At 45.5% G+C, this 22846-nt stretch overlaps 1 protein-coding gene across 1 annotated transcript in view; it reads left to right on the top strand.

Annotated features, from left to right (window-relative positions):
• The window catches only part of CCDC180 (coiled-coil domain containing 180), a 59601-nt gene extending 50235 nt beyond the window's left edge, over positions 1–9366 (top strand). The window contains 6 exon segments of the mRNA XM_040631634.1: positions 2641–2801; positions 3338–3475; positions 3977–4088; positions 6827–6932; positions 7698–7833; positions 8983–9366. Coding sequence (XP_040487568.1) covers positions 2641–2801; positions 3338–3475; positions 3977–4088; positions 6827–6932; positions 7698–7833; positions 8983–9114 — 785 coding nt within the window. The 3' untranslated portion in view covers positions 9115–9366.
• Positions 9367–22846: the final 13480 nt, after the last annotated feature.

Consider the following 22846-nt stretch of genomic DNA (forward strand, 5'->3'; position numbering starts at 1 on the left):
TGGAGAGCTTTATTGAGAGACTCACGTACCATACCATTCGCCCATGTAAAGTGTACAATTCAGTAGATTTTAGCACATCCACGGAGTTGGGCAACCATCACTGCTGTCAGTTTTAGGTCCCCTGTCCCTCCGTCACTGCCCCAGCCCTCAGCACCACTCAGCGACTTTCTTCGTCTATAGATTTTCCTATTCCGGGCTTGCATGTGAATGGCGCCGTGTACTGCGTGGTCTTCTGGGACTGGCTTCCTTCAGGTGGCACGAGTTCCTTCCTTCCCATGGCCGATTCCTATTCCACCGTGTGCGCGCTCCACAGTTTGTTTACACGTTCATGGGGAGACCTTCGGTGGTTTCCACCTTTGGCTGCTGAGAAGAACGCTGCCACACACGTTCACACACGCGTTTGTGTGGACGTACGTTTTCATTTCTCTTGGATGTATATAACTAGGAGTGGAATCGCTGGGTCCTGTGCTAACTCTGTATTTGACCGTTTGAAGAAAACTTTCCACGGGTGTTTGTGAAGTGCCTACTGTAGGCCTGGCCTGTGCTGGGCTCTGATGACCCCGATAGACACAGCCTCCTGGAGAGTAGGGACACGAAAACAGGCGGGTAGCATACATTGCGCCATTCACATTTATTTTAACGGCATAAAAGTAGCTGTGACAACACACCTAGAGCCCACCTTTGCGCATCTCTCCACATTCCTCTGCATCTTCGCAGCCATGCGTGTCGTATGCAGTTGTAAGTCCTAATTATTCCTGCCTCTAGGGCAGCAAACCTGACGGCCCATCAGAGGCCTGCTTGTTGGTTGAGGGGCAGCATGGGTAGAAGAGAGAGAGGATTAGGGGCAGCCAGACCTAGGTCAAGACCTAGCGCTGCCATCTCCCCACCTTACGACCTTGACCAAGTCACCTCACTTCTGTGAGCCTCAGGTTCCTTGTCAGTTCATTGGAGCTTAAGACAACACTCACCATGCAAGGCTTTTCTGAAGATTAAGCAGCCGCAGAGACAGGCCCCATCCAGGGAAAATCATCCGTGGTGGGTCTCGCTGCTCTTACTGTACAGCGACTGGAACTCAAACTGTTTCTCTAGCTTAGAATTTCCCCACAGGAGCTCTGGGATCCCATCCTCTATGACCTTCCTCAAAAGAAAGGTTCTGTGGTCAAATGGTTTTGGGAAATGCTGCAGATTATGTCCCTCTCTGCAAGAGTCACATTTCCCATTAAATGGAGACTTCCATTTCCTACAGCGTGGGAGTCCAGTATCCTGACCGACTCCCCCACTGAAACCATTTAAAAGTATCAGATATAATATTTTTGTGATAAAGTCTTTTAAATGTATTGATGAGCTAGCATAAAGTAAGAAACACACAAGGCCCACAAACTGGGTGAAAAGAGGAACTCCAAGAGAGAAATTGAAGAGTAACCCATTGCCCGAAGGCCTTTGCTGATGCCCAGGTGAACTTGAGCCTTTGTTTTCATGGCCTCCAGGGTCTTGGGAACAGGAGACAAAGCCCCAGACTACCCAAGGTAGGAAGTCTGGAAGGACACAAGCCACAGAAAAGTGGGCCCCCACAGGGCTCCAGCTGCAGAGTAGGGGGAATGAGACAGAAACCCAAGTCCCCCTCCCCACTCCCGCTCCACTACCAGCACCAGCGACTAGAAAGAAATGGTCTTATTAAAAACTCTGCTGCTGGGTAAAGCAGAAGGAAAACTTCAACAAGAATCCATAACTATAAAACAGGCTTTGTGCTTGAATTCAGCTTGGTTTTTGTGGATGATCCAAAACACTTCCAGCTGATAACTAAGCTTAAAACGATCTTGGGTTAGTGGTGCCTAGATGCTTATCTGGAAGAGACACACAAATCCTCTCTAGAAAAGACCTGCTTTCAGTCCAGACCTCTAAGGATTCTCACAAAGCAAATGCCTAGAATAAAAGCTCAGAGTAAAAAACAGACAAACCACACACACACACACACACACACACACACGGGAAAGGGGCCGCTTAAGCGTGAGGCAGCAGAATGAGATCAGTAAAGACTTCGGGTATGGAATATATCAGACACAGACTATAAAATCGTGTATTTATTAGAATTAATTAGAAAAGGATACTGGAAACATGAGTAAGGAGTGAGAGACTATTAAAATGACCAGGTAGATAGAAAAGAGAACCTTGAGATAGTTGAAGTTTTAAAATTATGAATGGCTTTACTATCAAAGAAAATATCTAAAATGCAAAGCAGAAAAGCATAGAGATGACAGTCTGGGAGAGAGGTAAAGGGATACGGTTGAGAAGATTGGTCTAACATAGAGCTACTTAGGGGTCTGGAGGGACGGAAGGGGACTAGAGTCAAGCAGTCTTTGAAGGGATAGTGGATGAGGCAGATTCCTCAAGACCCGCTGCACTTTTCATGAGCTGGGAAGTCCTGCGGAGTGTTGAAGAGAAGTCCTTTGAATTTGCTTCATCCAGTATTTTCTATACTGCTCTGACCGCCGGACTCCTTCTGATGAGTTAGCTGTTGCCATGTTGTAGACCAGGTCTTTCTCTTTGGGACACTGTTTTGGGACTTTGTGGAAGCGATCACTTCAGCACCTTGGCTTTGTTCTGTCCCCTCCCTTACCCCCCCACCTCCAATTCCTATAGAATTACGGGCCCAGATGAGGAGATTTGAGGAGCTGCTGCCCCAGGTGTGCTGGCTGGTGATGGAGAACTTCAAGGAACACCACTGGAAAAGATTCTGTGCCTCTGCTGAAGAGATCCGGGGACAGTTCCAGAATTATCAGGAGAAGCTGGAGCAAAGGAAGGTGGGGGCCCCAAGACCAGCCCTTCCTCTCCAGGACCAAGGGCCCTGAGAGCTCGGAGGTGGAGGCAGGGCATAGGCAGTACTGGTCAGGCTAGGGTTGTCGGATGGGAGCTGAGGGGCACAGGGCACTGGAGAAATGCCTTCTTCATAGAAGGTGTTCAATAAACTTCTTTTCAGATTTACTGGGTGCGTTTGCTGTTTCTGTGGGAGTGTGGTCATTGACATCCACAACGACGGTCTACCTGGTCCTTAGAGACATAGGACATGGATGCCATTGATTTTATTGGACTAAGGCCCTGGTTGTGCTGAGGCAGCTGCTCAGCTCTCCCATCCCCCTCGGCGTCAGCTCCAGCCATGCCCCATTTTGCCTTCTCTGCCTCTCCTTTGCCCATCCATGGCCCTTCACACACCTGGGTCAGAGCACACATCATTCTGGCCATGGCCATTATTAGCAGAGGACATGGGCCAATGATGTTTTGGTCCTGACCTAGAGACCAGGTCAATACCCCTACTGATTTCTGGATTGTTTGCTTGAAGGATGAAAATGCCCAGAAGCTCCGTCCAAATCTTGGACATCCTGCACATTTCCAAGAAATGGAGTCTCTGTGTCAAGTGGAAGAGAAAAGGCAGAATGATTTAGACACTGTAATTGTGGCAACCAAGGAGAAGCTCGAGGTCAGTGGTACCGTGGACTCCCAGGTCTGGGTGCTGAGGGCTGCACTGCTCCCAGAGAGAGCCGTCTCCTGCCCCGACTGACAATCCGGCAACAGCGCTGAGCGTGGTCCCTAGCTGGCACCCTGGCCAAAGAGAGGCATGGAAGTCGGCAGGTGTTATAAGGTTGGCTGGTCATTATGGACTGGCTTAATGTGCATCTTTTGATTTCTAAATTAATTAATTCTAAAATTACTAATGAGAACTTCTTTTTTTTGAGATCCATGTCAGTTTATTTCTCTGTAGTGAGTATCCACGGGCCACTTCTGAATCATTTCCTATCTTCAAGCCCAGTCAGCTCTTGGGAGAGGCCTCTTGGCTGAGGACCAGATGCCCCCTACCTTGGACATAGCCAGCACATAGCTTTGGTCTCATCTCACCTGCTGGCTCCCCAGATCCTCCCTCAGCCTACCTTTGGAGGCAGGCTCCTCTCCCTGCCACACCAGGCTGCCCGTGTTTCTCCAGGAATTCACCAGGAAGTACGGCCGGTTTTTCATAGCCAGCTTGGCCACCTTCACCGAGAAGTTCCTGCTGCAGTTGGATGAAGTGGTCACCATCGACGATGTCCAGGTTGCAAGTAAGTGGTACCACCAGCCTTGTGCTTGGGCCCCAGGGGGTCCGTAGGTGGATCGTGGTGGACCAGGGGCAGCTGCTTTTCCCCAATCCCACCAGAATGAAAACAGATTCTCCACCGAGAGGACTGATGGATTTTTGTTTTCATTAAAAGTAAGATGTTGTTGTTTTTTTTTAATTAAAAAAGCAAATCCCCAATGAGTCAAAAATTATGTGTAAAAAAATAAAACCCTAATAGTAAATATTTTCATAATCTTGAGATATGGGCAGCTTTTCCTAAGTATGAGATGAGAGCCAGAAGCCATGAAGGAAACGGCTGGCATGCTGCTGTGGCCAAAAAAAACTAAAGAAAAATGTCAAGAAATTGAAAGACAAACCACAAACTAGACAGATGTTCCTCACAACCTACAGGTCAGAAAAAGACCTAACATCCCTGTGGTATAGGTTAAGTTTGTAAAAGGAGACGAAGAACAAACATGTGCAGTTCACAAGAGAAGCAAGAGGCCAGGAAGTGTAAAAGTGCCTGACCTTGCCCATGGTGGCGAATAATGAGAATGTAAACATTATTAAGATATCATTTCTCACCACCAGCCTGGCGAGGTTTCCAAAGTTAGTGACAACCAGCCCTGGTGAGGATGTCAGAAAGCCCAAGCACCACAGAGACCCTTGGAGAAGTGAACATCAATATCTCTGTCTTCAAGAACTCTCTGTCGGTACCTTTCAAAATTCGGAACGTGTGTACCTTTGACCCAGTGGTTCTAACCCTAGGAATTTATCCAACAGAAATGCTTACATCATTTTTCAAAGATACCTTTAAAAAAAAAGATTTTTATTTATTTATTTATTTGACAACGAGAGAGAGCACACAGGGGAATGGGCAGGGGGAGAGGGAGAAGCGGGCTCTCCACTGAGCAGGGAGCCCGATGTGGCGCCGGATCCCAGGACCCTGGAATCATGACCTGAGCTGAAGGCAGACGCTCAACTGACTGAGCCACCCAGGCACCCCCATCAAAGATACCTTTTCAAGCATATTCAATATGGCACCGTTTGAGATTGCAGAGAGTTGGAAACGACACTAACATGCACGTAACAGGGGGTTGGATCAGTAAATTATGGTCTGGAGGTACCAGTACAGATCGTGCAGCTGCTAAAGTGGGTGCAGCGGGTCTCCACGTGCCAGTGTGGAAAGGCAGGAGGGGATACTGTTACGGGAAAAAACAAGTTGACGATTGGTACTTATCTATGATACCATTTTTTTAATTGCGTATGTGATATAAACATAGATACTCACAAGTATGTAGATGAATCTGTGTGAGACAGACAGAGACAGAGGGAGACGTAGGGAGAGCCAGAGCCAGAGCCTGAGGGACAGGTGCCAGACAGTTGACGATGATCACCTCTGGGGGGTGGAACGGTGAGAAACCGCGAAAACTGTTTCTTTTCCCCCGTTAGGTGATGTTCAGATTTTTTATATCGTATGTATTAGTTTTATAACTATATAAAGATGTGAGTCATATATTAAATGTTACCTGTTTATCGCTAACTGAGTAATTAAAATATATTGTTTTTATTTTAAAAAGTTTTTTTTATAAGATAATACATTTTTATAGTAAAATTAAAAACTCAGTTGCAAAGGAAGTGAAGAACACAGTCTTTCCACCCAGAATGAAGTGCCCTTACCATTTGCTGTCCATCCTTCTAGGCCTTTCCTTTGGGGCACAGGCCTGAGTATGTGTGTGGGGGGTGGGTGGTTACAGGGTATGTGCTCTTTTATAACTTAATTCACCCTCAGGGGGTTGTTGGCCAAGCCAGTCGGTCATCTTCTTGGGCGTTTTCTCTTGCTGTGTGTCATAATTTATTAATTAGTCCCCTGCTGTTGAACATTGGGCCCTTTCCAGTTTTTCACTCCTGTGCTCGTGCTGATGGGGGCATCAGCATCCTTATATTTCCATTCTGCGGTAATAGGTTCCTAGAAGTGGACTTTTTGGATCAACATGTGTATGCATGTTGAGGCACTGGTCATTTTCCCATTCCGGAGGTTTCTCTGTCCAGTGAGAGCCTTGTTTGGGAAGCAGGGCCCGCAGAGGCACCCGAGATGAGGGCCTGAGGGAGGACGGGCAGAGCAGCCGGCTGGGAAGGCACTCTTGGTACCTTGGAAGGAGCCATGGAGCTGAGGAGACCCCCCCCCCAGGGAGGCCCCAGGGAGGCCTTTCCTGCTGTAACTCGGGCTTGGGACCCAAGCATCCTGGCAGATCAGGGCTGCCCCTGCCTGTTGGCTTTCACGCCACTGGTGTGGCCCTGTCAGGAAAGCACATCAAAGGACCGGTCAGTGAGCCGGACGTCAGAGGGACAACTTTGAATGTGTTTGCCCCACGGGTAGTTGTTCGTTCAGAACCCATTTGAGCTACTATAAACCAAAGCTTATCTGGAGGCTCATGGAAGCTGTGCAAAGGTCAGAGCATTGTGCTCTGGGCTTTGGAGCTGGGAAGAGCACCTGAACCATACCTCCCATCGCTCAGCCAGGCCGCCTGCCCGCCACCACGGGCTGCGCCCCCTCCACCCAAGCCTACAGATTTGCTGCTTTCAACCTCTCTGTGGGACCAGGCTCCATGTCCCCCTGGAGACTCCAAGTGGGGAGGAGAGGAGCGAGCCCTCATCCCCCCAAATGTAAGGTCAGGGAGAAATCCCCTCGATCTCGCCTGTGCGTGAGGCCATGGTCATAACCTGTCTTTTGCCTGCCAGGGATGGAGTCCCCCAAACAGAAAACATCAATCCTCATACGGAGGAAACTCGCTAGGCTTTCCCTGAAGGAAGAAAGTGAGAAGCCCCTGATTGAACGGGGGAGCAGGTAAGAGCCTAGAGCATCGAGGAATACCAGCCATGATGGTGTTTGCTGGAGCACGGGGCAGTGGGATGGTTAGGGGCACCTGGAAGCCTTGGAAAGGCAGTATGTTCTAAGCCTCAGTTTCCTCACCTGAGACATGGGCATGGCGGCCCACCTTCCATGGTATTATAAAGAGAAAGTTAAACGAGATCTTCCTTAGAGTGCCCCTGGCACATAGCAAGAACTCATCAGCTTTTAGTTTCCTTGCTAAGGATCCACAGAGGGACCTGCAAAGAAAGAGAGGTCCATCCAAGTATGGGGCACATTCTCGAGTTGCTGGTGGCACTGTGAACCACTGCATGTGAGCTGTCAAAGTGCTTGTTCCCTGGGCCCCAAGAATGTGGTTCTTGAAGAAGTTAAGGCAGTGACTTGCCCAGACCAGTAGGAAGAATGGGGCCGGAATTGGTCCCTGCTCCCTGGCCTGCCCCCTGCTGAGGAAACGGGCCTGGCAAAGGGAGACAACTAGCGGTGTGGCATTCCTCCCCGCCCCCTCCATGCACAACCCAAGACCATCTACGCACACGGATTTAAACAGCATGAAAGTACGAAAAAGAACTTGAAGAAGCTTAACGTTAAATGCTTAGGAGGGTTTTCCTTTTAATGAAGACATTTCAAACATGATCTTTAAAAAAAAAAAAAGATATGCTCGACTCTTACAGCAGGACTGGAGGGTGCACATCTGTAATCATGACAAGCCCATCTGACTTCGACACGTGTGCGTATTTGTAGGAAGTGGCCAGGAATCAAACCCACTGAAGTCACCATCCAAAATAAGATTCTCCTCTTGAAAACATCATCCATCACCACGACCAAAACGACCCTGGGCCACCTGGCAGCCGTGGAAGCCCGAGATGCCGTCTACCTGGTGAGCAGAGAGGCCGGATGTGGGCGGGCAGGTCCCAGGGAGCGCGGGGCGGCTCAGTTTGGCTGCATTGGGAAGAGGGGAGCTTCCCCGCATAGGGCCCTGAGGTTTGGCCCATGGAGCGGATGACCCACGTCAGGGTGCTCCAGAGCACGGTGTCAACAGTCAAGATCTCAGGCCCCAGGACGAGATCTGTGGGTCATGTGCAGTCCCAGTGATAGCGTGGGTCTGAGGGCATGAGCCCCAGTACTGGGGGAACCCTGCTGAGGGACACCCCACACAGACTGGGGGGGGGGGAAGGAGGACCTTCCAGAGGAACAGCTGAGTCAGAGCGAGGGGACAGCATGGTCAGAGGCAGAAGCCATGGGAGCAGTAGGTGGCAGTGGGTGGAACGGCCAGCAGTTAGCACCTCCTGTAGCTTCTCGCCTCAGCATGAGGCATCTCACTGACGCCTCATGATGACCCCATGAGGAAAGCAAAAGTGTCCCCGTTACTGATGAGGACACTGAGGCTTCTAGGAATATGTCCCCCTCATGCCACTTAAGTGGCAAAGGCAGGATTTGAACTGAGTGCCTAAGACACCCATGGGGCCTGCCTGAAGAGGAGACTACACCCAGATGCTACCTGTGGGAGCTTTGGTCCTGGTGCCCAGAGAGAAACATGGTCCTGCCCATGAAAAAGATAGGCTGATCCCCACCCCACCCCCCAGGCTCTTCGCTGGCCACCACAACAAGCCCCAGGGACAGAGGACAACTCTGTTGAGTTCAGTAAGGGCTCAAGGCCTGGAGGGATCAGCCTTCCAAGGAAGCCGAGAGCCCTGAGCTCCAAGGAGGCCACAGTGCGGGATGGCAGTTAGGAACGAGTGCAGAGTCCAGAGTCAGGGAGACGGTCCTAGTCCCCACTCAGCATCTTTCTAGCTGGGTGACCCCAGGCAAGGTGTTGAGCCTCAGTTTCCGCATTTATAAAACAAGGGAAACAACTGGACCTGCCTGATGGGTGGCTGGGCAGATTACATGCAGGATGATCTGTGGAACTCTTGCCAGTGCCTGGAGTAGGTTAAAAGCTACCTGGCAGTGGGTTACAGCATTCCTTTAGGGCACAGGGTCCAGAAGTCCCTCCTCATCTGACCCCCTCCTGTTGCTTTGCTCCCAGAAATATCTAGCACTATTTGAAGAGGAGTTGAAGAAGATCCAGGCCGACAACGCATTGCAGGTGAAGGAGGCTCAGAGCTGGAAGGACAGCTGGAAGCGTTCTGTGCATACCATCCAGGGCCTCTACATGTGACACCCTCAACCCACCCCACGTAAGGGCTCAGTTTTAAAGGACTCCTTCTCTCTCCAACTGTCCATCTGTCCATCCATCCACCCCTGCTCTGTACCCAGCACTGTAGCTTCATCAGTGACCAGGACATGGTGTGGTCTCTGCCCGTGTGGAGATAACTTCCAATGAGGAGGACGGAGGTGAAAGAGGAGTTCCACGTGGTTAGCAGAGATGGTGGGTCACAGGAGAGGGCCCCTTAAAATAAAGACCAGTACTTCAGAGGACATGATTCCAACAGGCATGCTTGGCACTTCATCTTGGAAAACGAAATAATTAAAATGTATGGGCATGAATACATTTTACATTTAACAGTGTAAAATAATTGCAACCCTGCAACTAACGAAGAATTAATCCAGTCTTGATTGGGTATCTCTCTGGCGATTTGCCTGACCAAATTAGAGTATTTTGAGGAAAACCTTCTAGGCCTCCTTAATTTTCCCGGGGCCTCTTTAATCTTGTGAGACTCGGATCCTTCTCTCTGGAAGCTTCCATCATGCCATCTTCCTTGTTGATTTTATCTTCCTGGATTAGGTGACCTAACCATGCCAAGTCTCACTGGGAAGTAGCTTTCTGTGGCACTTGGACAGGCTGCGTACATTCCTTCCTTGATTTCATCAACTCCTTTTTTTTTTTCTTTTTACCTCGTTTGCATTTTGACTTTGGGTTTTCCCATGCTTTAACCTCTTTTAATGACTTGATGAGGTAGGATTTTGCCCTGTTTTACAGGTGTAGAAACTCAAGTCAAAAAGGCTGAGACAACTTGCTCAAAAGCACAGGGCCAGTATAGAACCTCGGCATAGTTTTTGTTCCCCAAATGTGGACAAGTACTTGGGGACAAGTCATTTATTTTGGAGATGATCTCAAGAAGCATGAGTGAGGTCATGGGGAAGGGGAGCCTGGAAGGAGCCTTGGCCCCACTCCTGGCTCCTTTCACCCCCCACACCAGGCCCATCCTGTCCTCCTCACCTGTCCCCCACACTGCATCACCTGTTCCTTACCCTGCATTTCCTGTCCCCTGGCCTGCCACTGACCTGTCTCCTGTAGCCACTGTCCACGCTAGGGGCTGTGGGCTCATTGTAGTTCCAGGTGCCCACAGAGGTGGACTGCAAGACTCCCGTCCTGTCCTCTCAAAGCTACCCTTGGGACCTTAGGGGTTCCCCTATTGAGCAGGTAGTTAGGAAAATGGATGCCACTGCTCCATGACAGAGCTGTCTCCAACCTCTTCCTAATTCTCCCTCTTGTAAGTTCCCCTGCGTCTGCTCTTTCTTGACCACGCCTCCATGTTCCCCACCCGAGAAGTCCATGTGAGTGTGGCTGTGCACATGTAAGGATGTGGAGAGGAAAATGACCCTAGATGGAGAGAGGGTGTGGACAGGGATCCCCCTAGGATCTTAGAGGCTCTCAACATAAAATAAACCCCTTTAGGGAGGTATTGAGCCCTGGCCTAAAGCCCTTCCTTTTCCTTTAGACTCTGCCCACCTCCTGGGCCCCAGACCAGTCCTTGACTCACTCTGGGCCTCAGTTACCTAATTGTGCAACGAGAGACCAGATACAGAACCTCACTAAGTGGATGCTAAGTGAGGTCAGGCTCCATCAAAACAGGGTGGGGTGTCAGGGGGGAGTGGCATGGGTACAGAAAGGAACATAGTGCATGGCGGCCAGGCTTTGTGCCCATAGCCAGGCACACACAAGGGGCCCTGGGAAGACCCGAGAAGAGTGCATACATGCGAGCCCTCAGACTGATGTGTACACATGTGCATTGCACCAGCGGCTCCCCATGTGAGGCCGGTCTCCTTCAGCCAGTTCTGTTTACCCATAGCTGCTGAGGTCTGGGTCACATGTTCTCCACTGGACCCAGGAAGGGGGTCAGCCTCACTTAACTAGGACAAGGGTGGGGAAGGGGCAGCTCCCCAAAGAAATACTGATGTACTCTTCCCAACAGAAGAGGACAGGGATGTCAGCCAGGCAAAAGCGGCAAGTCTCAGAATCATGCAAGCTGCCTCCGTACCTGTCTCTGCCACTATGCACAGGGGCTGTCTCCAGAGAAGGGGCCTGTCTTGTCCAAGATCACACAGTGATTCAGTGGCAAAGCTCCTATTTTGGTTAGGCTTAGATTTGCCTATATATAGTAGAAACCCCCAAATAATGTGGCATAAACAAGAGAGAGATTTATATCTTTCTCATATAAAAGAACTCTTTTTCTGTTGTAAGACCATTCCAGTGACCCCCACCCCTGGGAACTGGACAATGGCTCTGACTTATTTGTGACTTACTGACAGTAACCAGAGAAAATGGTTTATGTTCAGGGAGATGGGCTGTCCTTTGTAACCCGCCCTTTTCCGTATTCATAAAACTTTCCCACATCCCCTGCGGTAGAGGACATTTGCTAATAAAATAAAACAAAAACGAAAACAAACTCCCAAGCCCCCCCAAAACTCTAGAGGCAGGCAGTCCTTACTGATCCTGGACTGCTCGTCATGAAAACCACAGGTCATCGGTCATGTGGTTTCCATCATCAAGTCTGTCCCTGGTCCAGGGTGGCTGGCTGCGGGAGCTCCAGCCTGGACCAGCCACCAGATCTGCACTGAGACGGCAGGCAGGAGGAAGGGGGAGGGCAAAAGAGGCCCTCCCAGCTGCGTCTGTGCCATCTGGCCAGCCTCCCCAAGGTCCCACACCACACACTGATCACATGTCACTGGCCTCAACTTTGTGTGGTCACTCTTAGCTGCCACAGAGGTTAGGAACTTTAGTCTTCTCATTTGTTGAATTGCTGCCCCAATTAAAACTGTTTTTAAGCAAAGGGGGAATGAAAACTGTGGAAACTACCAGTAGTCTTTGCTACCCAGAACTCCAAGATGAAGAGGAGGAGGGGGTTATTTTCAGGTTCGTAGGGCATCCACAGCCTCTTTCCTTGACGTTCACTCATTCACAGAGAGAACAGAGTCTCAGTTCTAAACCACATGTGTGAGTGGGACCTCTGCCTTGGGCTTCCAGCAGAATGATGGGAACCACTGTGTTGGCTTGCATCTGCTTGTCCCTTGCAAGAAGATCTGAGGAAAACCTTTTCTATTTCATAAATGGGGCGGGTATAGGTGGGGCTGTGAAGTCTTTTCAGCAAGCAACATGTTCCTAAAAAGCTGAGTCAAAGTTATATCTCTGTAAGTCAGAGAACAGAATCTGTTGACCCTACCATGTTTGACCCCCATGGTGAATATGCTAGTAAAGATAATACACATAAAATAAAACTAACAGTGGTTAAAACTGCTCATGGTGAAGTTTATCATTGACTAAAAATTAATGGAAGAAAAAATATATTTGGAAAACATTTTAATATGCATAACTTGGCCCCAGAAGAATGATTTGGTAAAATAATAATCCCTAAAATTTACAATACCAGAATCTATAGCCAGTAAATTATGATCTGGGCCAAAACCCAATTTACATTAAAAAAATAATGGATCCTGATATAAATAGTTGCAGTGAATTAATAATAAAAGTAGATAAGCTACAATTGACTTTCTATAGTATATGTTTTTTCCTCAAATGTTGTCTCAATTATTTTTTAACACCTAATAGACTTTAGAGCAGTTTTAGGTTTATGGAAAAATTGAGCAAGTAGCACCAAATCCCCATATATCCCAGCCTTCTTCCGCCACAGTTTCCTCTATTTTTAACATTTTGTGAAGTGTGGTTCATTTGTTAAAGTTTATGGACCAATACTAGTACATTATTAACAACTGAAGCCCATAGTTTACAGTAGGTCTCACTCTTCCTGTTATATGATTTATGAGTGTTGACAAATGCGGGGTGCCATGTGTAGTATCATGCAGAATAGTTGTACAAGGTTCAGATCCCATGTGCCACCTCTTTTTTCCTCTCTTCCTCCCCCAAACACTGACAACTACTGATCTTTTTGCCCTCTTTATAGTTTTGCCCTTTCCAGAATGTCAAAGAGTTGGAATCATATAGTACGTAGCCTTTTCAGACTGGTTTCTTTCATTTAGCAATATGTATTTGAAGTTCTTCTATGTCTTTTTGCGGCTGGGTAGCTCATTTCTTTATATTGCTGAATAATACCCATCACCTGGATGTACCACAGTTCGTTTATCCATTCACCTATTAAAAGACCTCTCATTTGCTTCCAGTTTGGGGCAGTTATTAGTAATTGTTAAATATTTGTGTGCAGGGTTTTGTGTAGACAGCTCTTGTTGGGTAAATACCGAGGAGACTGATTGCTGGATCATATGGTAGGACTATGTTTAGTTTTTAAAGAGACTGCCAAATTGTCTTCCCAAGTGGTTGTACTATTTTGCTTTCCTGCCAGGAATGTTGTTCCACACCATCATCAGCATTTGATACGATCAGGGTTTTGTATTTGTTTTTTGTTTTTTGTTTTTTTTGTTTTGTTTTGTTTTTTTTGCATTTAGCCCTTCTAATGGGTGTTTGGTGGTATCTCATTGGGGCTTTAATTTGCAGTTCCCTAATGATATATGATGTTGAATATCTTTCCATATGCTTATTACCATCTGCTTATCTTCTTTGATGAGATATCTGTTCAGATGCATTGCCCATACTTTTTTATTGCCCATTTTTTTAATGGTTTGTCTGAGGTATTTTTTCTTAAGTTAATGAGTTTGTTTTGTTTCTGAGATATTGTTTACAAGTTGAGATATTGTTGAGTTTTAAGAGTTCCTTGTGTATTTTGAACATGCTTATTTGCCATCTTTATATCTTCTTTGCTGAGGTGTCTGTTCAGATCTTTTGCCCATTTTTAAATTTGATAATTGTTTTCTTCCTGTTGAGTTTGAAAAGTTCTTTGTGTATTTTGGATATCAGTCCTTTATCAGATAATGTGTTTTGTAAATATTTTCTCCTGGCCTGTGGCTTGTCTTTTCATTCTCTTAGCGGTGTCTTTTGCAGAGTAGAAGTTTTAATTTCAATGAAGTTCAACTTCTCAGTGTTTTCTTTCATGGTTCAAGCTTTTGGTATTTTATCTAAAAAGTTATTGACAAATCCAAGGTCACTAGATTTTCTCCTATGTTATCTTCTAGGAGTTTTATAGTTTTACAATCTACATCAGAACATTCTAAGTTAATTTTTGTGAAAGTTCTTTATGAAGGTTCATTTTTTTTGCATGTGGATGTCCAGTTGTTCCAAAACCATTTGTTGTAAAAACTATCATTTCTCCATTGAACTGCCTTTTATCCTTTGTTAAAGACCAGTTGACTATATTTGTGTGCATCTGTTTTCTGGGTTCTTTATTCTGTTCCACTGATCTATTTGTCTATTCTTTCATCCACACCACACTATCTTTTTTTTTTAAGATTTATTTATTTAATTTAGAGAGAGAGAGAGAGAGAGAGAGAGAGAGTGTGTGTGTGTGTGTGTGTGTGTGTGTGTGCAGGCAGGGGGGAGGGGAAGAAGGAGAGGGAGAGGGGAAGCAGACTCCCCACTGAGAGGGGAGCCATATGCGGGGCCTTGATCTTAAGACCCTGAGATCTTGACCTGAGCCAAAACTGAGTTGGACACTTAACCAACTGAACCACCCAGGTGTGCCTTTACTACACTATCTTGATTATTGTAGCTTTACTCTATAATAAGTCTTAAAGTCTGGTAATGCAGTCCTCCAATTTTGTTTTTCTCTTTCAATACTGTGTTAGCTGTCCTATTGTTTTTTTAACCTTTCCACGTAAACTGTAGAATCAATTTGTCAAAGTCCGTAAAATGACTTGCTGGGATTTTGATTGGGATTACATTGTCTCTATAGATTAAATTGGGAAAAACTGACATCTTGACAATATTGGGTCTTCCTATCCATGAACATGGAATATCTCTCCACTTAGCAATTCTTTGGTCACTTTCATCAGAGTTATAGTTTTCCTATAAAGATCTTACACATATCTGTAAGCACGGCAATGCTTTGTTGTAGTCATTAAGAAGATGTAAAATATGGTTGTATTTATTTAATCATCCAAATGAAAATGCAAATATTTTACATTCTTATTGAGAACTGTCAGACCCCCAAGAATAAGTCCAAGGACACCAGTTTACAAAACATTGGCCTAGACTCCACTTCTATCTTTACAGCATCACAGCCCTAAATAGGTTGCTGATGATGTTGTAAACATTGCACACAAGTTATAAAATCAGCTCTCCAGCAATAGGGTTTATGCAACATGTCATAATCCCTAGCCACAAGTCTTGGAATTTCAAATAAAGACCTCTTGACTTTCCCAGACACATTACAAGATCAGGACTGAGACTTGGAATCGTCCAGAGCAATGCTTTTCTCAACTTTAGCAGTATTGGCTCCAAATAACCCCAAGGAAAGATTCTGACCAAACAGTTACTAATTCTGCTATTGAGAACATCTGGTCATTATCTGAGTTATAAATACCTTCTAAATGGGTCTTGTCTATTTGCAAGGAAATGACCGACTGGAATTTAGGACTTTGGACTGGTGGTACCACTTTCAAGAAATTCAATTAAGTAAAGCTTGCTTTGAGGGGGTAAGTGTGACATTTAACTAAGAGAAGACATTAGGAAGGTTGTGACAGCATTCTCCAAATATCAGACAAGCTCCTCTCTGTAGGAAGGATTCCATTCACTCTTTAGCCAATAGGTAACACTAAAGCTCATGAGTGGACACTCTAGAGAGAGAGTTTTTAGAACAAAATGGCATATTGACATTCAGAGCTGCCTGCCCTATAAAGACAGGGCTCATATACAAGGGGAAGTTCCCAACGGATACAGAAGTGGTCCATGCAGAGGAACAATGTTTTGAAATAGTCCATAAGGGCTGTCTGTCTAGTTGACAGGCCTGTTGAACATCTGGATAGTATCAGGTCACACTCCTCCAGCCTGTTCTCCACTTTAACATCCAGGATCCACTAGGCTTGGAGGTGAACAGAGCACCTTCCCAGGAAGGAAAGGGTGTAGAGAAGAAAATCGGAAGAATTGGTTGGAAACATTTGGAGATGTGAAAAGAAAAATTCTATGGATATAGAATGGCAAAGTAAAGATCAAGTTTCTTTCTAAACAATTGTCAGTCCATAAATTGGTGCAAGCTATTTGTTAACCTCTATTATACAGGTCTATGGCTTTCCTTAGAGATTTTGATAAGGGGAAAAAAGTTTACTTTGTCCTTGTACTTTTTATGCATTTTCCTTTGCTTACTTCTTCAGTCCCTTATTTCATTCATCGGGTACAAGGGAAGGGAAGAGAGGGAAGCATAGCACTGAGGAAAGAGGATGGACTTGAATCCTTCTCTATTTATTCATCCATTGAATAAACATTTATTGTAAGCCTATATGTGCCAAGCACTAGAACACTGCAATCGTCATGATTAGGGAACGTATTTTTATCCCTATCTATCTATCTATCTATCTATCTATCCAACTATCTATCTATAACCAACTGTCAAACCCCTTTCTGGGAACATGTACTGCATAAAAGGAGGGAAATGCTATGGCAGTGCTAACAAACTGTGTTGCTCTCAGATTAAGAACCACTTAGAGAAAATTTCCTCTAGTGATGTACTCTGGCCAACAGCTGCTAGCTCCTTTCTTAGCCAACAGCTAGCCTCCAGATGTTATGATTTTCTAATTACAAATATGAAACACCCTGTTTTAAGGAAGTTGCTGCTGAGAGCAGGGGTTCCAGTTTTAAATGGAAAAGACTATGTGCAAAAGGCTAAAGAGAGAATTGGAAGGAAGACCCATCTCTTCCACTTATGGGCTAAATGAACTCCAGGAAGTACCCTCAAAACAGTGGTTTTAATCTTCTCAGCTGGTTGTGAGTGCTAGGGAGAATTAGGTAAGTTGGGAGTGGGGTGATGCAGAATTCTAACAAAGCTAAATACATGCATTCATCCCTGAGTCTGTTGGAGTAAACAAGAATGTCTTGTTCAGCTTCTCTTTGGGTAGGATTGGCTGTTGAGTGATTTCTAGAAGCAACACTCAACCCCTATCTGACTCTGCACCCTCTTTTATAATGAATATTTTGTAATCCCTCCTTTTACTTTCCTGAAATGCAATCCATAGATAAAATAACCTGGAAAATTCATTGTATAGTAAAACTATGAAAAAGTTATTTGTGTTTATACATAAAGCAGAGGTTTTTCATCTACATGAATGACTGACAAGACATTCACATGTTGGTTGGGACAAAGGGAACTTCTAGGATATGGGGGAGCTGTTCTGTATGCGGCAGGACAAGTATCCATCCTAGACCACTAAATCCCAGGAGGTGCCCCCCTCATTGTGACAACCTAAAATAGCCTCGTGATGTCTTAAGTGCCCTTGGGAAGACAGGGGAGATGTTGCTCCCATGGAGAACCACTGATGAATGGGAATTGACCAAACAGCCCGTCGTGAAGGCTCCTTTGCTACTTACTCAGTTAACACTTAAGCAAATCTGAGACTAGAATGAGCCCAAAGCATTCCTAATCTAACAAAAGACTTTGATTTATTCAAGGTCAAACATTTAAGTGGACCAATGATGCTCCCAGAATAGTACACTTCGAATCTGAAACCACATTTTTTTTTAAAGATTTTATTTTTTTATGTAATCTCTACCCCTCAGCATGGAGCTCTAACTCATAACCCCAAGATCAAGAGGCACATGCTCTACTGAGTCATGTGAACCCACATTTTTTTAATACCTTCTGCATCTTTGATTTCAGGGTCAGCTAACCGATATTGAGCGCCTCCCGTATACTCACGTGGTTCCTTCTCATTGCCTCCTCCCTTCCTCACCCCTAGCATCTAATACAGCATAATTTTTGTACCAGTCTGTTTATTGACTGTTACAGAATCAGTAATACTGTAGTTTCTTGCCTTGTTTAGAGTATTGGTTACCCCACCTCCATGCCCTACCCTACATCTGGGCCCTTAACCTGCTGCCAACTCAACACCTGCATCCTTGGAGTCCTCCTTCTCTCTGGGCCGTGTCCAAGCCTAGGCTGTGTGAATGAGCCACAGCCCCAGACGGGCAGAGGACATCTCTTAGACAGCCAAGACCCTCCCCCGTGAGTCCTATGACCTTGCTCTACACAATATGGCTTTAAGCTTTTGTTATCCCCTGTTTTCCAGTGTTCAGTGGCTGTGTGGCCTCTACAGCTTTAGGGATCAGTCTCTTCTGGGGATTAGCCCCTTTCAGCTGACTCACCTTGGAGGCCTTTGTGGGCAGATTAGAGAGTTTTGCTTGATCAGCACATCCTGAGCTTTACCAGGGCCTGGATTTTAGCAGGGCCCCAGCAATCTCTCCCTTCAGTGTTTTGTTTTGTTTTGTTTCTCCTTACTCAGTTAAAACAAATGCAATTGTCTAGAAATTCCCCTGCACTTGTTTGTGAGGCAATAGCTGACCGGAGAGGGTGCGATCATGATGTTAATGATTCACCAAACATTACATAGATCTGTGCAAAGATTCCTTTTGTTATGAATCTATGTTTCATGACCTTACATAAGCAAAAAGGACCAGTGAGGCTGGGCTTAATTCACATATATAACTTTGAACATGTTGTTGTTTAGCTTCAAGAAGGACTTAAAATTATTATTGCTAAAATTATTTGCAATTAAATAACTCAGAGAAAAAAAGGACAAATACAATCTAAAGTTTTTTCAAGTTCTTCAAAAGGGAAATGAGACATAGAACATCCTCCCCTGCTGTAAACATTTTTGCGGGACAAATAGACGCTCTAGGAGCTCAACCAAGGAAGCAGTCACTTTCAGGCAGGGCTGCAAGGAAGATTTCCCAGGAGAGCGATTAATGAAGACACCAGATAACGCCACAGCCAAGACCCTACGGCTCATCTGGTGGTATGCAAAGTGACAGACATGAGAGGTTTGGGTTTTCTCTTTGGAGACAATATAGAGAAGAAACAGATGAGTTCACCTGGGAAGTGAGATGAGAATAACCCGAGGTCTCTAAAATTGCCACTCTATATTTTGGAGAGTGGAAGAGCTGCCTATGGCAGAGGTAAAGGCAGAGAAACTCTGAGAAGGAGGGTTAGGAGGGTCTTTCTTAGATCGTATCGCACGCAACACACACTCCATCGGGTGAGATAAAAACGAAGTGACCCATGTGGCTGTCTCCCCTTCTTTCTACATGGTGGTTTGCAGGACTGAAAGAAGGGAAGGAGGGAAGGACAGAGATGTGCTCAACCAATGGCTTTGATCTTGTCTGCCTTGTACAGGTGCTTTGGTGTTTGTGTCCAGTGTGGCTTTCTCCAAACAAGCAGGCTCCCCAGGTGTAGACAACAATGCATGAAGGGTTTTAGGTGGACTTGAAATATTCCCACCTTTCTCAGCCCAGGAAAAGGCGGCGACAAATCCATCTTCCTTCCTTACACCTGGGCCTTGATTCGCACTCTGTTTCCATGACAACCTCTCTCTCTGTGTGTGAAGTATTTGGATGGGCACAGATTACCTGCCAGGCTGCTGCCCACTGGCCAGCTGCTCCCAATCTCCGTCCTATCCACCTCGCCTATATCCAAAACCACCTGAGCAGATCACAACGTCTAACAGCGCTTAGGGATGAGAAGTGTGCCTGCCTCTCTTGATGGAGAGCCACAGATGCTCCTGGCCCCCACTCCTGTCATCCAAAGATGAGCTTGGGCTTTTGTTGAGAGAGACTGCCTTCCACCTCAGTCTCGTTCATTCCGAAAACTCTGCTCTTTGGCCTCAGGATATATGCCTTCATCTAAGGCAGTTTTTAACACAGGTTCCCAGGGGGATTTCAGGGGCCCCCAAAACCGTTTTCAAGATCATATGCCAAATTTTGTATCCACGTGTTGCTTTTACATATTCTGACCTCCTTCTCCCACAACCAGTTTGTCATCTCTGATGTCGTTTCCGATTCCCCTGAAATCCAATTACATCCAGAGCATGGGAGTTAATTCTTGAACTCCCTGGGCTTTGCCATTTCCAAAGAAAGTAAACAAACTTCCTAACCTATCCTTGCTATGTCAGCTACCCACAGACTTTGAGAACCTCCTGATATGTCTTAGCCAAAATCTACCTGCAGAATGGACACTACCCAAGAACATATATGAAGGGCCAATGAACACACGAAAAGATGTTCAATATCATTAGTCATGGGGAAATGAAAATTAAAAACCTCAATGTGATATCTGTATACATCCACTGAAATGGCTAAACTTAAAATGACTGACAATTCCAAGGACTGGAGAAGGTTTGAAGCCACTGGAACTCTCATACATTGCTGGCAGGTGGGAGGAAGGGAAAACAAAATGATGCAGCCATTTTAGAAAACAATTTGACAGTTTCTTGTAGAGTTAGACATACCCTTGTTCTACAACCAGCAATTCTACTCCTAAGTCTTTATGCAAGAAAAATATGTGGCCACAAAGACCTGCATGTAATTGTTTACAGCAGTTTCGTTCATAATAGTCCCAAACTGGAAATAACACAAATGTATATCAAATGTGAATGGATAAACAAGTTGTGACATACCCATACCTGTGATGGTATGCTACTATGCAATGAGAAGGAACAGACTGCTGATACATGTGACAACATGGGTGACTTTCAAAAGCATTATGCTAAGTGAAGGAAGCCAGACACAAAAGACGACATACTGTATGATTCCATTTATATGACATTCTAAAGAAGGCAAAGCTATAGTGACAGAAATCAGATCAATGCCTACCTGGGGCTGGAGATAGATAGGGGGAAGAAATAAATTATAAAGAGGCACAGGGTAACTATTTTTTTAAAGATTTATTTATTTGAAAGAGAGAGCGCTAGCAGGAGGAGGGGCAAGAGGAGAGGGAGAACGAGAGAGAGAGAGAGAGAGAGAGAGAGAGAACCAGACTCCCCGCTAAGCACAGAGCCCACCACAGGGCTCCATCCCACAACCCTGAGATCATGACCTGAGCTGAAATCAAGAGTTGGACGCTTAACCCACAGAGCCACCCAGACACCCCAAGAGGCATGGGGCATCTTTTTGGAATGATGAACTAGTTCTATATCTTGATTGTGAGGGTGGACACATGATTGAATACATTTGTCAAAATTCATCATATTGTACATTTAAAATATTATATGTAAACTATTCATCCAAAAAATCTGATTTTTAAAAAAACTTGCTGCAGAGCATCATTTTTCTTTATATATAGGACAGTCCAAACACAGAATCCCTTTGCAAGGATAAAGAATCTCAGACTTGAGGTCAACCTACATTGCTTTTATGACTTACCTTGTATATTGGACTCTGGACTTTTTCCTAATTTTCTGTTCCAACTGGCAGTCTTTTAGTTGGGAGCTGCTTTTTACGTCTTTCCCATCTTAAAGGTGGAGCCAGAGGGGATTATTAGCACTGCAGAGTCCAAATTGGGTCTGGCTATATTTTAGGTCTATTAAATCCACTGCAGTGTTAGGAGCAGACTGGAAGGGAGAGAGATCCTAAACAGAATGAAATACAGCAGCAGGGATGGAAAGAAGCACCAAGGAGAGACATTTGGGCAGATCTAGTTAGAGAGTAGATGTGGGAGTGTCAAAGAGAGCAGCAGCCAAAGGAGATTTTGAATAGTTCCCCACCGCCGTGGAGGAGAAGCCCAAACTCCCGCGCGTGGGCTCTCAGGCCTTCCGTGGTCTACGTTCAGTCTACCTTTTCATTGCCCCACTATCTCTCTTCACTGAACCAAAAGCCCCTCAAGGGGCACCTGGCTGGCTCAGTTGGTAAAGCATGTGACTCTGGATCTCAGGGTCATAAGTTTGAGCCCCACATTGGATGTAGAGTTTACTTTAAAAAAACTAAAAATTTAAAAAAAAAAAAAAAGCTCCTGAAGCATAGGCTTGTGCCTTACCATAGTAGGCACTCCATGAAAGTTACATAACAGTGGGTGTTCAATATGTACTAGTTGTCCATTCACCCGGTGATGGGCATTTGTGTTGTTTCTATTTTTGGCTATTATAAACAAGGCTGTTATGAATATTCTTGTCCAAGTCTTTGTGTGGACATATGCTTTCATTTCTCTTGGGTAAACCCTGGGAATGGATTTGCTGGATCATAGGGTAGGTTTATTACATCTGTACACTGGGATACTACTCAGGAATAAAAATATATGAACTACTGGTACACACAACAACATGGATGAATCTCAACTATTTATGTTGAGTGAAAAAAGCTGGACACCCTCCCCTACACCAAAAGACAGCATATACTATATGATTCCATTTATATAAAACTCTAGAAAAAGCAAACCAGGGGCACGTCGTGGCTCAGTTGGTTGGGTGTCCAACTCTTGGTTTCAGCTCAGGGTCCTGGGATCCAGTTCCGCCTTGGGCTCTGTGCTCAGTGTGCGGAATCTGCTTGAGGATTCCCTCTCCCTCTACCCCTCCCCCCTCAAAATAAATATAGAAAAATAAAATCTTTGGGGCGCCTGGGTGGCACAGCGGTTAAGCGTCTGCTTTCGGCTCAGGGCGTGATCCCGGCGATCTGGGATCGAGCCCCACATCAGGCTCTTCCACTATGAGCCTGCTTCTTCCTTTCCCACTTCCCCTGCTTGTGTTCCCTCTCTCGCTGGCTGTCTCTATCTCTGTCAAATAAATAAATAAAATCTTTAAAAAAGAAAAAGAAAAAGAAAATCTTTGAAAACAAAGCAAGCTAATCTATACTGACAGAAAGCAGATCAGCAGTTGAGGGGGCAAGGGACAGAGAGGTACAAGAAGTA

This window comes from Ursus maritimus, unplaced genomic scaffold (assembly GCF_017311325.1).
Source record: "Ursus maritimus isolate PB19 unplaced genomic scaffold, ASM1731132v1 scaffold_17, whole genome shotgun sequence".
Classification (NCBI taxonomy): Eukaryota; Metazoa; Chordata; class Mammalia; order Carnivora; family Ursidae; genus Ursus; species Ursus maritimus.